General features: G+C 48.6%; 1 protein-coding gene across 33 annotated transcripts in view; it reads right to left on the bottom strand.

Moving 5' to 3' along the window:
- MICAL3 (microtubule associated monooxygenase, calponin and LIM domain containing 3) overlaps positions 1-17,979 on the bottom strand; it is a 232,361-nt gene that overhangs the window by 111,796 nt on the left and 102,586 nt on the right. For all 33 annotated transcript variants that reach the window (XM_077950755.1, XM_077950775.1, XM_077950777.1 and 30 more), the window contains exons 2-6: positions 6,392-6,728; positions 4,588-4,795; positions 2,586-2,702; positions 1,846-1,947; positions 819-974 (exon numbers count right to left, since the gene is read on the bottom strand). In XM_077950755.1, coding sequence (XP_077806881.1) covers positions 819-974; positions 1,846-1,947; positions 2,586-2,702; positions 4,588-4,795; positions 6,392-6,655 — 847 coding nt within the window. In that variant the 5' untranslated portion in view covers positions 6,656-6,728. The remainder of the gene's footprint in view (positions 1-818; positions 975-1,845; positions 1,948-2,585; positions 2,703-4,587; positions 4,796-6,391; positions 6,729-17,979) is intronic.

The raw sequence follows: 17,979 nt of genomic DNA, 5'->3' as shown, positions 1-17,979 counted from the left end.
AATCAAGTTCTAGAAAACAAAAGAATGAAGGCACATTTAGCAAAATATCCACGTTGATCTATTCAAAACCTATCATACAACAATCTCACTGCTATCTGACACATGGTTTGCCTTCAAGCCTGAGCTGGAACTCAGGAAGAAGACTATATACTTAAAAGGCCTAAAGTCAGCTTCCCAACCAAACCAGGGAGCCACCGGCCAGCAGCTACACCAAGCAGCATGACTTAGCATCACAGCACAGGGCAGGCATTGGGAAGAACCAGTGGAGGCAGAACGAACGCTTTAAAACAAATAAACAAGCAAACAAAAAAACTCAGACTGGGTGTGGTGGCTCACGCTTGTAATCCCAGCACTTTGGGAGGCTGAGGCAGGTAGAGCCCAGGAGTTTGGGAGCAGCCTGGGCAACATGGCGAAACTCCGCCTCTACAAATAATATGAAAAATTAGACTCTTGCCTTTAGTCCCAGCTACTCAGGAGGCTGAGATGGGAGGATCACTTGAGCCCAGGAGTTCGAGGCTGCAGTGAGCTGAGATCACGCCACTGAACTCCAGCCTGGGCAACAGAGCGAGACCCTGTCTCAAACGAAAAACAAAACCCAGAGCAGCCCAGTCACTGTGAGGAGGTTAAGAATACGCAAGGAGGAGACAAGTTCTGCAGGAAGCATTGCGCTAGGAACAAGGCACAGGAGTGAAAAGAGCGGGAGGGGCAGATAGTGCAGGAGACACCCCGACGGCCACTCATCCCACCAACCCCCCAAGAAAACGTCCCCAGGGACTATTTAAGTTTCTATCCTAGGCTCCGGAGACATCAACACCAACCTGTGGCTTCCCTCAGTTCCTGGAAAAATTTTTGGTTGAATATAAAAGCCACACCGCTGATCTCTTCCACTTTAGCTTCAGCTGTTGTATTTCGGTTGATAAAATTTGCGGTGATGGCGATGGCCAGTTTGCCACGGAATTCTTTCCGACGAAACCCTGGAGGGAGGTGATAAATCGCTGGCTAGAGAAGGAAGATCACTTCAAATGAAAGTGGGGGTGCTGATAAAGACATCAGGGAAAGCTGGGGATGAGAACTGATGGGAAAGTTAGGGCAGCTCTTCTGCAGATGAAAACAAGGTATTTACCTACCTAGGAATATGAAAATTCAGGAACGAAGTCAAAGTCTCCGTTAACAAACAATTTGAAATCTGACTGGCCGGAATATTACTTAGTACCAGGGATTCCTCTTTAAAAAAGGGATGTGTTGGGGGAGTACCTGCTTATTAATATGTAGATTAAGTCCTACAGGTGCCAGACACTCAAGGTATGGCTCGTCTCCTAGTGCCCCAGCAAGAGTGCCCTGTAAGCAGCAGCCTGGGCGAGGTGAGGTGGTTCACACCTGTAATCCCAACACTTTGGGAGGCCAAGGCGGGCAGACTGCTTGAGCCAAGGAGTTCGAGACCAGCTTAGGCAACATGGGGAAAACCCAATCTCTACAAAAAACATAAAAATTAGCTGGATATGGTGGCATGCGCCTGTAGTCCCACCTACTCAGGAGGCTGAGATGGGAGGATCGCTTGAGACCAGGCAGATGGAGGCTGCAGTGAACGTGCTCATACTACTGCACTCCAGCCTGGGCAAAAGAATGAGACCCTGTCTCAAAAATGAAATAATTAAATAAAATAAAAGCAGCGGCCCGAGTGCCAGCTGGCTAGAGGATGGCAGGACCTGCCATTCCATCAGGGCAGGAAGCACACATTCAGGCTCTCAAAAGAGAGGATCCTGGTCACACAGTCTCACCCCAGGGGTAGGACAGCATCCGCTTTCCCCTCTGCTATGAGTCAGGCAGAGGAGCACAGACCAATACCTTCCAAGGTGTTCCTCCGACCATCCCCACCGATGATCACTTCAAATTCATACTCTGACACAGGATGAGTCTTAGGGTGCACCAGTGCCCGCCAGCCTATCCCTGTGGACCAAAACCAAATAAATGGGGGTCACCACCCAGACCACATTCACAGCCAGGACCATCTCTAGATACCCAGTCATGTGAACTGCACAAAACCCTGGGCCAAAAACACTATGTGTAGAAGCAGTGGAGACAGAGGCTGGCCGCGGTGGCTCACGCCTCTAATCCCAGCACTTTGGGAGGCAGAGGCTGGCAGACTACTTGAGGCCAGGAGTTCAAGACCACCCTGGCCAGCATGGTGAAACCCTGTCTCTACTAAATATACCAAAATTAGCCAGGCGTGGTGGCGTGCACCTGTAACCCCAGCTACTCTGGAGACCTAGGCAGGAGAACTGCTCAGAGGTCACAGTGAGCCAAGACTGAGCTACCGCACTCCAGGCTGGGTGACAGAGTGAGACTCTCATCTAAAAAAGAAAAAGCAGTGGGGACAAACCACAGAAGGAAAGAAGCCTTGCAGAGGGCCCACCACATGTGCACCTGCGACATCAAAGGCTGCATCCAGACCACGTCCCCACAGGCACAGGCTTTGGCTAGCTCTGGAAGCAGCCCTCAGGGGCCTTTGGTTTGCTCCCTCAATCTCATCTTCCTCATCCATCAACACCCTCTCATGCCTTCTTCACTCCTCCAGTATAACTTACGTTCATTCTCTTGGTCCTCAGGAGGTTGTATAAGTCCTTGGAATTCCACATTGACATGGATTTCAATGCCTAGGATCAAGGCTACTTTCAAAAGTATTAGTTGGAGCTGACGGATACCTGGGAGAAAACAGAGATGGTGTTGGTGGGAACACATGGAGAAGGGGGTATCCATCCGTGTCGCGGCTCAGGCTCCCACCCCACCACCCACGCTCCCTTCATTCAGATTCCCAAAGCCTGCTGTAGCAGGAGACATTCCGAAGCCACACTCCGTAACTTCTTCCTTTCTTTAAGGCAAATATAACCCAGTGGAAAAGATGTTCTACAGCAACACACAGGACACTCCTACCTCTTGGGTTCAGTGTTCTAAACAACCAAAAGCTTGGAGACAACACGGGATTGTGGCCTACAGGAGATCCCTTTCCATCTTTCCAATTCGGGGCTGCCATATTGGTGGCATCTCTGATCCTGCTAGGTCAGGAGGCAGATGCACCCACAGGGTACAGCCCACAGTCAGATGCAGAGCTGCTGCATGACCTCCCCGCCCACGGGCGTCTCTTTCAGCCCATTCCCTGGTTGATCATCACACATTCTTACAAGGCAAGAAGGGAAATCATAATCCAACCAGATCCTCCTCCCATTCCCCCTGCCACTCCTGGTCTACAGCTATGGAAACTGAGGCCAGAATGACTGACAATCTTGCTTATTTTCATAGTGAGACTGATTGATTTATTCAACGTCCATGAGCACCTGTAGGCACCAGACATGGCAGGGACTTAAGGTGTAGAGATAAAGATCTAGGCCCTGGTAGAAGACCCTCTCAACCCTAAGATGAATCTTGCCACAAATAAGGCAGACAAATCCACTGAGTTAATGACCCTTGGTCCTCTCTTAAGACCAAACTTAACTGGGTCTAATGTGCCAGGAGCAATGCAAACCCTCCTCACGTCATCTTGGTTGTTCTCCCCAGTTTACCACAGCCACCACCCTTCTGAGTCCCACTCCCAAAGACTTGTTAAACTCTGCACTAGCATAGTATTTTCGCAGAGAACTGTGGGTTCCAAGATGCTTTATAAACTACAGCCAACAGATGGGCACAGCGCTTCCTCTGCCAGTGGAATGTGGTGACTGCCAGCCAGCGTCTGATAAATTGGCACAGCTGCTGCAAACAGCAAAAGGTTCCATGACTGAATGTGTTTACAGGACACATCTGGAGAAGCTCAGAACAAAGGCTCCTTGATAAAGCTTTCCTGAAAGCATTAATGATAATCAATAAAAAGCCTTCAGTTTCATAACGCACACTGTCTGTTCTGAATTGCTTTTCTGGCCACTTACAGTCAAACACCGCTGATTGCATTAACTTGTATTCATACCCTGTAGGATCTCAGAAAAGCACAGCCCCGGGCTGAGCTTGGAGGTGAGAAAAGTACAGCAAGGGCTTGCAGACCACACAAGAACCACCTAACCAGAGGGATGCCATTATCCCCTTGCCATTAGCGGCCCGGCCAGGGCTCTGCTCCTTCTGCAAGCGTGGCTTCCCCCAGGACTCTGTCCCCACAGCACTCTGTGCTTATATTAGTAGAGCACGTATCAGGTCACAGCACAGACAGCTGCACGCCTGTGTACTTCTGCCACTGCAAGAAGGACCACCAGAGGGTCTGGGCCCAAACTGGTCATCGTTTCCCCAGTGCCTGGCCCCAGTGCCCATCCCGCAAACTGCAAGAGCTCAGTAAGAGTCCAAGACCTAACTTAGAAATCCTCAGGTCAAACCCCACAATTTCATAGGTTACCGATATGCTCACATTTAAGAGTCCTAAATTACAGAACCACTGCATAGCAGGTGTTTTTACTTCCAGATGAGTGCACTTACTACAAGAAAGACAGCAATGAGATTAGAAGAAATTTGGCGGCATATGAATTCCTCAGCTAATCCACCTATCTCTTTCTAATGAACACGTGTGCGAGGGGTAGGGTGGAACCTTACAGGAAAGCTAGTTTTACTTACTGATATGGTCGATGGCTCCGGCACAGAACTTGCCATAGAACTTCTTGGCACCCAGACCTCGTAGATCATGTATGGTGAATGGCCAGAGATGCAAGACGTTGTTGCGGGAGAAGGCATCTCGTTTCTCAATAACAACCACCTTGGCCCCCAGTAAGGATAAGTCGATGGCTGTACGGAGACCACAGGGGCCAGCCCCAATGATGAGACACTGAAAAACACAGCTGCTTTCAGGGCAGGCAGCACTTCCAACAAACAATTCTAAAGAAGTCTCATGATCGTATGATCATCACTCCCTAAAGCCCTGAAATAGGGCTATTCTCCCCACTGCCAAGAAACCTTCACACCTATGTGGGTCACAGAAGAACACCTGCCATGGCTGAAGAGAAGAGCTAGTGATCACCATGAATGGAGAAGACAGAACCATCAGTGCTAGACACAAGCCCGGCACCTGTTCACCTTGGACAGCCTGGAAGGCCCTTGATCTGCAGCATATTTAAGTGGCCATCATCTCAACAAACGATATGAAAATCAAATGCAATCTTACATCAACAAGAGAGGACCGTTTGGAAGGTTTCTAGGTCAGGCAGATTTCTGTCCAAAGAGATACAGAGTCCTATGTACACAATCTCAAGCCTGCTGGAATGAATCTATCACACGCATGATTCCCAGGAAGCAATTTTCAAGACAAAGTTTTATGTGCTGAAAAGAGTTCCAAAATCCCCATTTCTAGACTGAAAGTCCAGGAATACGATCTTGAAAATCCACACTCCAGAGAAGTACTCAGCAGGAGACTGGACACATATCTTAAGTAGTTTGCTCTGTGTGTGCAGAAGGAAAACGTGCAATGCTTTTGGCTTTGTTTTTCTCTTAGTAGAGTCCAGTACTCACTCATGAATGTCACACCTTCACAGTTCTTGAATTTTGCTGATGAATATCTACCCCAATGCAAATCCACTGGGGGTGGGGCTCTAGGTAACCCCTATTGCACAAATTAAAGCTCGTGAAAGAACATAACATAGCCATGAAGTCATCTGCAAATTTGTGTCCCTGCTAGCTTGTTCCAAACTTCTCACATTAGGTGTTCTTCTAAGGAGGGAAGTAGGAAATGTATCTCTCCATAGCCGCTTCCTTGCAGCTACCCCAACAAAGGCAAGTGCATAACTCATGTCTTTGCCTGGGCCTACCTGCTTCGAGAAATAGGGCCTACCTATTTCTCCACGTGGTGAAGAAAGCAACAGAAATACTTTGGTTCACAAAGTCCCTGCTTATGAATCAAAACAGACCTTTGGAACATGGATGGGAAGAGGTTGGAAGCTTGTGGCAAATCCCAAGCTGGCAAATAGCATACCTTACCAGTTACTGAGTATGGAACGATGACTTTGGAAAGAGGACATGCCAAGAACCCCAAAGCCGTGTTCAGACAGGATACCAGTAGGGCTTGGCTACGTCCCTGCTAAGTGACCTGCATCCTCCGAACCACGTGAGGTTCAAAAGAGAGCTTTGGCAAAATAAAAAGTTCCCATGCCACTTGACTTTGGTTGTTCTTAAATACTTGAAACTTTGAACGTTCAATATGTAAATACATGAAATACGCTTAAAATAGGGTCTGGGTCATGCAAGTCAAACAAAAAGAGGTAAGAGATCCACAAAGTTTCAACAGGTCAAAAGCTTGATTTCCTGTGCTAGGTTGTGGCTAGACTTTGCCTGGTGCTCACTCAGCCTACCTCTAACTCAATCCTCCTCTTTGGCATCTGGATGAATCCTCATGTCAGTGACCCCAGGGCCCAACAGGATCAAAGCTTACCTTGGTGTTGGTGCATGCTTTTCCCTTTTTGTAGTCTTTGTGACTGCCCCGTTTGTCCAACTTTGCCCAGAGGGCTTTGGCTTTCCAGTAGTTAAGCTTGGACTTGAGCTTGTGATAGAAGGAGCGGTAGTCCTTTGGCTTCAGTTCCAGGTGGTCACAGAGCTCCTGGAAGGCCTTGAGGGTTCCCTTGCAGGTGGTGGCCTGGACAAACCGGTCAAAGAGGACATGAGCTGGGTTCATGGTCTCATGCTTCCTCTCCTCCATGCTGCCTCACTCTCAGCACTCCCAGAGGGGGCGGTGGGATGGCTGTGGGTCCACCTGACACTGGCACGTTAATCTGACAAAAAGAAAGAAAAAGACGGTTAGTATTTCTCTGTCTACAAACATTCTCCAGGAGACATACTCCTCTTCAAAGCAGAGTTCTCAAGTGTCGCAGTCATCCATTCACAAGTATGGACTGCACACCTGCAATACTCCAGGCACTACGAGACACTGGGGCTGGAAAGGTGAGCAGGATGGTTCTTGCTCTCAAGGATCTGATAGTCTAGGAGATGAGGCAGACACAGACACAGAATGTCTTGATGGACCGTACCAAGTGCCACTAAAGAGGGAGACACAAGGGGAGCTGGGAAACAGAGAAAGAGGATCTAAGTCACTATTGGTGGTGAAGCGGGGTCCCCACTGAAGGTGAGCCTCTGAGAGGTGACAGCTGAGTCTCTCAGCATAAATGTTAGCCAGGCAGGGAAGAGGTGCAGGACATGGGAAAGTGACACAGGCAGGCCTGAGTGACTCATAGGGATCAAAGAGGCAAGGGTGACTCCCAGGTTTCCAGCTTAGGCCCCAGATTAAACGGAGACATCAGGCCAATGGATTAAAAATAGAAGCACTCCTCGGTGCCGGTGAAAGAGCGAGCCACCTTCCCCACCTGCACCCACCGGCTCCTGTGAGTCTGCGGAATCGTTTTGGCGTCACATCTGGTGAATCCTCGCCACTGGAACTGTACTGGGAGGCAAAAGTACAAAGGACAAAACTAGAGAGTGGAGAGTGGGTCAGGGTGGCGAGGCAAGTGTGACCACAGGGCTGAGCCCACACAGCCAGACCCCAGCGGCATGACCCCGCTCACAACCCGGGGTTAGCACTGTCACACCAACCCTTGGTTTCCCTGTGTGTAAGGCAAGTAGGTTAGACAGCACCCCTAAGACTCTTCACTTCTGAAGTTCTCCAAGGCTACTGCTGAGAAATCCACATGCCCACAGCACTTGCTCCTGGTGCTCACATCACAACGGTCCAGCACAGGCACATCACCCATTTACCACGAGGCTGACCAACACAACTGGACTGGACTTTGCTCTAAAGATGTACCCTTGGGGTTGGGCGCAGACAGAGGAAGGGAGTGGTTGATGCACTGTGTTCAGGAGGCATGTAGAAGCAAGAAACTACCCACTATTCAGCTGCAGGTGCTGCTGAAACCAACTCTCGGAAGACAGGCGCCATGTTCCAGAATGACACAGGAGAGGCCCTGAAGCTGTCACTTTGGGTAAGACACTGAGCAGCAGTGTGAAGTAGAAATGACATGCCACTTCTCTCTGCACCTCACCATGGTATCATGGGATTAAACCAAACCAAATGAGATGCATCTTAAGTTTCATGAGAGAAAGTCATAACTAAATACAAGGAACTGCCCTCTCCGCCTTATGTTTTCTATGTCAACAGACACAACACTCATCACATAATGTGGAGGATACACTGCAGACAGAACACACTGGCTCAGCTTTTCGCTTCAAATATGTCACGTACTCAACAACCGCTCTTGGCTCTAGATATTAAAAACTACACCGTTGGCCCAGTGCGGTGGCTTATGCTTGTAATCCCAGCACTTTGGGAGGCCAAGGTGGGTGAATCACTTGAGGTCAGGAGTTCAAGACCAGCCTGGCCAACATGATGAAATCCTATCCCTACCAAAAAATACAAAAATTAGCAAGGCAGGGTGGCACACGCCTATAATCCCAGCTACTCAGGAGGCTGAGGCATGAGAATTGCTTGAAATCGGGAGGCAGAGTTTGCAGTGAGCTGAGATTGTGCCACTGCACTCCAGCCTCAGCGACAGCATAAGACCCTGTCTCAAAAACAAAACAAAACAAAACAAATCCAGAAAAAACAATACACTGTTAACACATATAGCTTCTCCCAATAGCCACATGGCTAGGAGGCCAGCAAGAAATGGAGCTAACTAGAATTAACACTCAGTTTCCCCCAAAAAGAAAGGTTTTATTCTAGGTAGCAGAAAGATAAGTACTTTACAGTTCCTAAAAAGGGCCCATTGTTTCTCTTACAAGTCAAGGCTTATCTTAGAAATGTCAGAAAGTCAAAAGATGGCTTGTAGGGCAGGAAAGAGCAGATGTGCTTATGCGAAGGCAGGAGAAACGGTGGCAGCTGACAGCCCATGACTAGAAACAAAGGTCCCGCAGCATTTTCTACATCAGGCGCCCTCTTTGCCTCCTGACCTCTTTGTGGGGACTTTGGAGGCTTTACCTGCTCTTTGAGAAGCACACGGCACGGCACAGCACAATCCAGACCCTGTCTGTATGCTCTGCCTGCCTTCAGTCAACCTAAACACCAGAGTCACAGTGTTTGGTAAGCTTTGCATACACTGGGTCTCATCCACCGCTACCTCATGTCAAAGAAGAAAATGACTTTTCTTTGTTCCTAAACAGTAGCCACTTTCGACTCCTTGCCAGGATTCAGAGCGCTCAGAACCACGACATTCTTGCTGAAGTCAAGACATTAAAGATCCTGCAACCCATAATTCCAAAACCCTTCCTGTCATAGCGCCTGCCTTGGCTTACACCTCCCTTGAAAGAGGGTCTTGGGCACTTATTTCCCAAGAAGAGTTCTTCCGTGTGAGCTAACAACCCCTTGGTTAGCTGTAACCCACTCAGTTTGAAATAATTCACTTCCGAAGAGCTGCTAACCACCATAAAGAACTTTCAAATCAAACCCCACTACAGAGGAACGCCTTCACTAATAACTGTCCCCAATCCTTCTGCTAGTGAAAAACACTTAAATTAACAGATGTCAGCCAGAGCTCCCAGAGAGCTGCAGAGCCAACCAGCAGGCAAGCATTAAGTCTCTGGCCGAAGACATTTCGACCTGCAGGGCACTGGGGACAACAGATGAACAGAGGCAGGCTGGCTCCTGGAACAATGCGACCGGCACTCAAGGTAAGACAACACAAGACGAATTCCCTTGGGCTGCCTCACTTTTCCTGCTTTGCGGCTGAATGACTGCAGCGCAAAGACTCCTCCAGAGTGTGACAGCATTGCTCTGTGGCTCTGCTGGGCTGGGCCTGTCTCACTCTGCAAGGGGCTTACCCAGCATTCTCACTGGCTCTGACAGCAGCCGGGAAGCACGGCGGAGCAGGGCTATTCCTGCTACCGCCCCCATTTCCCTCATTCCTGAAGGTCAAAGCCAGATCATGCTCCTCCTGGCCTGGCCTGCACCACCCTGTGTACGGTTCATAATCGCAGGAACCTGCTGACCAGGAAACCTGGCAGGAAGGTGCCAGAAATCCCAGAAACTGAAAAGCCAAGGTGTGCAAGGAAGGGGTAGAGGAAGTGCGGAGCCGGGCAGGGGGGTTGCGGGGAGGAAGAGGAGGTGATGCCAGGTTTCCAGGCATCTGTGAGTCTCTGCCAGCTGACTCCAGCCTGCATGTTTTGTCCACGGCAGCTGACTGCTGACTCAGAAGCCCCGCATGGGCCTTGTCTGTGGAGGACGGCACTGCAGAGGCGGCCTCTGAAGCACATGCAGGACACGGTTATGTTTCTATTTACAACAAGAGTTGAAGGCTGTCACTGACTTCTGGCTGGCTATGAGAACACTCAAATTTCTAGTTCTTAGAAGAGGTAGCTGGATGTTTCTGGGGGAGTAGAAAGGAGAATCATCTTTAAAAACAGAAAAAGAAAAAAACAAAACAACAAAATAAGAATGACACTTCGAGAGTATGGCATCAGAGTGAAGCTTCATTTTCTCCCTAACCAATGCACCATGAACATACCAGCGAACGTGCAAATCTCTGAATCTTACACAGCAATCTGTGAACTGCGCCTTCCCCTAGCCCATTCAGTCAGACATATGTCTCATCTAAATAGATCTTGAAAGCGGGTAGAAGGCCAGGTGCGATGGCTCATGCCTGTAATCCCAGCACTTTAGGAGGCCAAGGCAGGAAGATCACCTGAGCCCAGGAGTTCAAGACCAGCCTGGGCAACACAGTGAGATTCCATCTCTTTAAAAAATAAAAACCAAAAAATAGCTGGGTGTGGTGGCATTCGCCTGTGGTCCCACCTACATGGGAGGCTGAGGTGGGAGGATTGCTTGAGCCCAGGAGGTCAAGGCTGCAGTGAGCCATGATCATGCCAATGCACTCCAGCCTGGGAGATAGAGCAAGATCCTGTCTCAAAAACCAAAAAAAGAAAAAAGTAGGTGGAGAGGAACACTTGCTTTGGAACGCCATCAGGAGGAAGCTTAGATGAAAAATGCACTATGGATTAATATTTTCCCTCAGAAACCAGCACCCAAATTGCCAATATGCCCCGGGCGCCTGATCTGTCTTCCTGCAACACAGGCAACTTAGCATCATCATTTGAAAAGACTGTCCTTTTCGTACCAAGTAGTCTTAGTATCCTTGTCAAAAATCATTTGACCACAAGAGAGGTGCATGAGGCTGAGGCAGGAAGATTATTTGATCCTCCCAGGACCCTGAATCCAGCCTGGGCAATACAGCAAGACCCCATTTCTTAAAAAAAAAAATCATTTGACCATATATGTTAGGGTATGTTTCTGGGGCCTCTATTGTATTTCCATTGGTTTATATGTCTGTCTTTATGCCAGTACCACACTGTTTTGATTAGTACAGCTTTATAGTAAGTTTTGAAATCAGGAAGCACGAGTCCTCTAGCTTTGGTCTCCTTTAGAAGGACTGTTTTGGCTATTCAGGGTCCCTTGAGATTCCATGTAAATTTTAGGATGGGTTTTTCTATTTCTTTTTTTTTTTTTTTTGAGACAGAGTCTCACTCTGTCGCCCAGGCTGGAGTGCAGCGGTGTGATCTCCACTCACTGCAAGCTCCGCCTCCCGGGTTCACGCCATTCTCCTGCCTCAGCCTCCCAAGTAGCTGGTACTACAGGCGCCCACCACCGCGCCCGGCTAATTTTTGTATTTTTAGTAGTGACAGGGTTTCACCAGGTTAGCCAGGGTGGTCTTGATCTCCTGACCTTATGATCCGCCCGTCTTGGCCTCCCAAAGTGTTGGGATTACAGGTGTGAGCCACCGCGCCTGGCCAAGGGTTTTTCTATTTCTACAAAAAAAAAAAATCACTGGGATTTTGATAGGGATTATATTGAACGTGTATTGTTTGGGTAATTCTGACATCTTAACAATAGTAAGTCTTCCAACCCATAAGGATGAATTTGTTCTCATTTATCTTGTAATTTATTCCAGTGATGTTTTTTAGTTTTCATTGTACAAGGCTTTCACCTCCTTGGCTAATTCCTAAGTGTTTTATTATTTTTGATGCTACTGTAAACAGAATTATTTTCATCATTTCCTTTTCAGACTGTTCACTATTAGTATATAAAAATGTAACTGGCCGGGCACTGCGGCTCACACTTGTAATCCCAGCACTTTGGAAGGCTGAGGCGGGCGGATCACGAGGTCAGGAGATGGAGACCATCCTGGCTAACACGGTGAAACCCTGTCTCTACTAAAAATATAAAAAATTAGCCGGTGTGGTGGTGTGCACCTGTAATCCCAGCTACTCAGGAGGCTGAGGCAGGAGAATGGCGTGAACCCGGGAGGCAGAGCTTGCAGTGAGCCGAGATCATGCCTCTGCACTCCAGCCTGGGTGACAGAGCGAGACTCCATCTCAGAAAAAAAAAAAAAAGTAACTGATTTTTGTGTATTAACTTTGTATCCTGCTACTTTGCTGAATTTATGTATTAGCCTTGAACAGGTTTTTTTTGGTGGAATCTGTAGGATTTTCTACACATAAGATCATATCATCTACAAATGGAGATAACTGTCTTCCTTTCCAATATAGATGCCTTTTCATTTCTTTTTTTGGCCTAATTGCTCTGGATAGAACTTCAGTACTATGTTGGATAGAAGAGGCAAAAGTGGGCATCTTTGTCTTGTTCCTGATCATAAGAGGAAAAGCTTTTTGTCTCTCACTGTTGAATATGACACGTGCCGTGGTTTTTCACATACGGCTTTTACTAGGCGAAAGTAGTTTTCTTCCATTCCTAGTCTGATGAGTGTTTCTATCATGAGAAGGTATTGAATCCACATGTATTCCATCCTGGGATCTATCCTGACTCTCCATCCTTTTTATCATCAAGCTGACACTCGGCAGGATGGAGAGAAAACATGAAGCCAGCTCCTCCCCCCACCACTGTGCCCTCTCCCTCTCCTGCCTGTCACTCACCCGGCTGCACTCCTCATCTGCTCCTGCCACTCTGCAAGGACATTATTTAAATGTCTCTCTCCTCCACTAACTGTGAACTTCTTAGGGTAGGGACTGGGTCTCTGCGCTATAACCCGACTTGGAGTAGAAATAGGTCATGTTTCTGTGGAGCTGATGAGGGTAGGATGGAGCCCAGCAGCTCCGTACTTGAAGGACCAGTCCTGGGGAAAGCACTAGCCTGTCCTGCGTGGCTGTAGAAGGTGAAGGAGAAATGGACACATGTTAGAGAGAGACTTCCAATGTGCTACCAAAAAGCGGTATCCAGGAGGGCACAGTCAACCTGGGCGGGCAGTGACAGTCTATGAAGAACACACACAAGAGTGTGGCACTTTTCTCATGACCCGCACTCTGCTGGGCTGCGTGTGGACCACCCCTCTCTAGAGGCATCTGAGAAGAGCTGGGCCCAGATAACCTCTGGGTTCTCTTCCAAGTCCCTAATCCTGCAGGACCATATGGTCCTAACCCTTATGTTGTATCTTTTCTAATTTTTCATTTCTATTCTTTGCTAACAACCTATTTCTTCATGAAAACCAAGTTAAGAACATCTACGCAACTGAGAAATGAAGTGAGTTAGAAGTGAGCTGACCTCTGCCTTGCAGTTCTGTCACCCCAAACACACATTAAAGTGTCTGAATCACAACGAGGCACCAAATAAACATCATCACCGATGATGATGTCAGTTCACATTCAAAGTAACCCCCAAAACAAGTAATGAAGAAGAATGCCTGAGGCCCACCATCTCAATCTCCTCATCTGTAAAACAAAAATCACAGAATTCTGTAGGAAGTAAGGTAATGAATGTAGAATGTTTATCCGTGCCAGGAACACAGCAAGGCCCAACCAACAGTAGCGCTGTTATCATCTAGCAGTTTATCAATAAACCCCAGCAATGAAAGTGTATACTCAGTCTATACGACGGAACAACAGAGTTTAGATGGTTTTGTTTTCTGAAGGAAAGAAAAATGGTTTGGAACTTTCTCTGCTCCATTATCACTCTTCCCCTCTCCCTCCATCTGCTCTAGAAAGTGTGAGAATGGCATTGGGTGGGCGGGGGGCGGCGGGGGGGAGGCCTAAAGGAGTAGGATCTGTGTAACTCCTGCCAAACTGTAGTGTTAAACATGACAGAAGATACTGAGTCGTTACTACTTGGTGTCACATCCGCGCCTATGGCACCTTTGCCACCATCCCGCGAGGCAGCATGTACGACCTCCATTCTGCAGGCGGGGCAAGTGCAGCTGAAAGAAGGTGAAAGGTCACAGAGCAAGAAGGAGGCAGTGCAGGCATGTTTTGGGTCCAGACTTGTCCAGTTGAGAGCCTAAGTCCTTAGCCATTATGAAAAACCACCTGAGAATACAGCTTGAGAAGTAAAAGTTCATGAGAATGCATGCCTCCAGTCCCTAACCACCCGAGAGCAGGAACTTGCCTGCCAGGAAGATAGCTGCCCAGCTAGCAATGGATATGCAGTTTCAAGTAAATTTAGCAAGGACACACAATACAGGATTATTTTTCTCCTCATGATTTATCACTGCATCTGCTCCTTTGAAATGGAACCCTTTCCAAATGGCAGTGAAAGCAGTCTGGTTTCACAGTAATTCTTCTCACGGGCTGCCAAAAGGCAAAGCAACTAAAACAGTGCTAACACGGTCCGGATCAGTCAGCGTTCTGCAGCAGGCTCCTGCACCCCAGCCATCAGCAACACCTACGAGGAGTCAATTACAAAACATTTTCCAACCACCTAATACCACTCCATCTACTGTAGGAGCCTGGGGAAGGGCAGAAGGTGGACCTCAACCTGCCCACTGTCAACAACAGTACAGACCAAAAGACCAACACCTTCCTGACCCACCAATCCAAGAACCCTACTCTCAGGGGTGAGGAAAGGCCTCTGGGTGGGGAGAAAGCCTCACTGAGGATGTGGGGAAACACAACTAAAGGAGAATCACAAGAAAAAGCTGTTCTCCTCAAGGGCCGGATTCCAATCTATTAGGTTGGTGCAGAGGTCAGTGCAGTTACTTTTGCCATTACTTTTAACGGCAAAAACCGCACTGACTTTTGCACCAACCCAATACTCTGCTGAGCACCACGTACCCAGTTCCAGGTACAGAGCAGGTGCTCAATAAGGTTCTGCTGATTAAAGGGCTTCCCACTCACCTACACTTGTGCAGACCCGGGAAGCTGGCTGGTTGGTAGGCCGCACAGCGCAACCGCCAGGTCACGGCACACAGGGGCTCAGAGAGAGCCAAGGCTCCAGCAGTCCGAAGCGAGAGAAATACCTCACGAGATGACTGGAGAACTTGCGGAAAACAGGCAAGGTCTCACCAAGGCACTCAGTCAGGTCGTTTCCTTCCTCTCCCGGGACAGAGCCCGCAGCTAAGGCTTTCCAACACTGGCCCAAAACACAGCTGGCAGGAGACTAACCTGGAACAGAATCTGGGGTTTCTCAGATGTCTCGCCTACCTGTCATCACTGCCACAGAACCACAAAATACACTGCAGTCAAGGCTCAGCACCATCTGAAAGGTCATCTAGGCCCACCAGCCATCCCACACCTGCCTATCGATGACATGTCAACAGCACCAAGCTGAGCAGCTTGCAATCAATGTTCATTCCTCAAGGATTCCATTTCTGTGTAGAAGACCAAAACAGGCCGGGTTTGGTGGCTCATGCCTGTAATCCTAGCCCTTTGGGAGTGTGAAGCAGGAGGACTGCTTTAGGAAGAGTTCAAAACCAGCCTGGGCAACATAGCAAGACCCTCATCTCTACAAAAAATTAAAAAATTAGCTGGGCATAGGGACACACACCTGTCGTCCCAGCTACCCAGGAGGTCGAGGCTGCAGTGAGCCATGGTTGCGCCACTGCATTCCAGCCTGGGGATGGAGCGACACAGTCTCAAACAAACAAACAAACAAAAAACCATAAACAAAAACACCATTTCTCTTCCGCCATGGTTCTCAGTTTCTCCACCTTCTTGGCATTCTTCCACAAGCTTCTATCGGTAATCAATGTCTATGCCCAACTCATCTGCCTTCCCTCCAATGACAGTGAGCAACATCTGGCACGTCTAGCTGAAGCCAGCCTCCGCCTGTGCTTCTGACCCTGTCCCCGTTCTTACTCAAGCATGCTGCCTCCCACACTGGTCCCTTCCCTGCAGTGATCCTCCCTCACCCCACTCAACTGTCTTCGGCAAGGACACGCCTTTCAACACCCAGTCCAGACCCCACCCACTCCAACTAACTTACTCTGCTCCCCTTGACAGTAAAACTCGCTGAAAGAATTGTCAATGCTTTGTTCACAACTTTCTCTTCTCCCACTATCTTTGAACCTCCAACAAGTAGACCTTGTCCTCAGCCCTCCACAGAAATGCCTCATCAAGTTCATGAATGACCTCTATGCCGTCCAATCCAATGATCAGTTCTCAACCCGTTTTCCTCAACCTGTCTGCAGCACAAGTCACAGCTCACCCCCACACAACCCCACCAGCCTCCAGGACAAGGGGACACTACCCTCTGGGTCCGGCTGTGGCCTCATAGCCCCTCTCTGCATCCTTTGCTGGTCCCAGACCGATCCCAAGCCTCTGCATGTTGAAATGGCCCTGGAATCAACTCAGTCTTTGATCTCTTTTGAAATTACATCTCCTTCTACATCAGTGGCTTTTAAACTGTGATCTACAGTCAAAAAAAAAAAAGTCTCGTACTGTGATCTGGGACACAGCTCTCTTTTTACATAAATTTAATTTTAAAAACGTTTCATAGGACAAAATTCCCCCATCAGTCGACATAAAAGTAAACATTTTACAACAACCCTTACTACTGAGATACTGTTTTCAATTCTATTTCATTTTTTGAAAATGGCGGTGCCCACTGTACTGACTTCGTGACCCACCGAGACACAACCCCCTGTGAAAGCTATGCCCTGGGGGATCCTCCCTCTCGTAGCTTCATCTACACAGTAGCAATAACTAAAGGTGCCTTAATATTTATTTCCTCTCTCGTGAACTTGTACAACCAATCGCTTGTGCAACATTTCTACCCGGACGTTTGACAGGCATCTCTAACTTGAAGCACTGGAGGCCCCACTCCCGATGCCGCTCGCCAGAGCCTGTTCCTTCCCTAGTGTTCTGCGTCTTGGTAAACAGCACCACCAGATACCCAGAAGCTCCACCCAAAACCTTACCTCCGTCTGCCTTTCTGTCACAACCCACAGTTCGTTCTCCAGAAAATTCTGTGTTCTGCCTTCAAATACAGCCAAACCTAACCACTTCTCACCATGTTTTCTCTGTCATCCTCATCGAGACACCACCAGCTCTCACTTGCTCATTGCATGAGCCTCCCCTACTTCTGCTCCTCCAAACCCACCCTCCAGAATATTCCACAAAGCAGCCAGAGCATCCACTTAAAACATGCATTAGACACGTCGACTGCCGCACCTCAGCCCCAGGTCAGGTCCTGCCACTCTCCCCAGCACTCCTTAGGCCCAGCCAGATGGCCTCTCTCCTGCTCACCAAGGCCTCCCTGGGCGGGGCTGCCCTGGCCAGTCATGCAGAGTGCCCCTCGCTCTTCATATCTTGGCTCACCTTATCAGAGAGAGCTCTGCTGACCACACCCAGGAAAGAACGCCCTGCCCCTGCCCGTCACTCTCGACCCGCATCCTGTGGACACTGTGTACAAAGCATGTCCCTTCCCTCTATCTCCCCTGGCAGAAGTAAGCCCAGCTATGAGAAGGGAGTGGAGCATGAGCACACAGTGACTCCAGAGCCTTCTCCTGCTGAGGTGCCCGTCCACAGCCTGCCACCCGCCCGGATACACCTGCTTTGTCCTCAAGGACAAATCAGAAGTTGGTAAACTGTCTTCACTAAATTTCCTCAGCCGATTCAGCCATGACTTCCCATCTCAGCCAGCATAAAAGCAAATATAAAATAGTGGCCTACAAGGCCCTATAAACGTGTCATAAACATTTTGGTTTCAGGACTCCTTTACCCACTTCAGAGCTACGGAGGACCAGAGTTCGAGACTGCAGGGAATTACGATCATGCCACTGCACTCTAGCCTGGGGGACAGAGCGAGACTCTCTGAAA

The sequence above is a fragment of the Macaca mulatta genome, chromosome 10 (genome assembly GCF_049350105.2).
Source record: "Macaca mulatta isolate MMU2019108-1 chromosome 10, T2T-MMU8v2.0, whole genome shotgun sequence".
Taxonomy (NCBI): domain Eukaryota; kingdom Metazoa; phylum Chordata; class Mammalia; order Primates; family Cercopithecidae; genus Macaca; species Macaca mulatta.
Note: the sequence above shows the minus strand (reverse complement) of the source record. Positions and strands in the feature narration are given on the sequence as shown.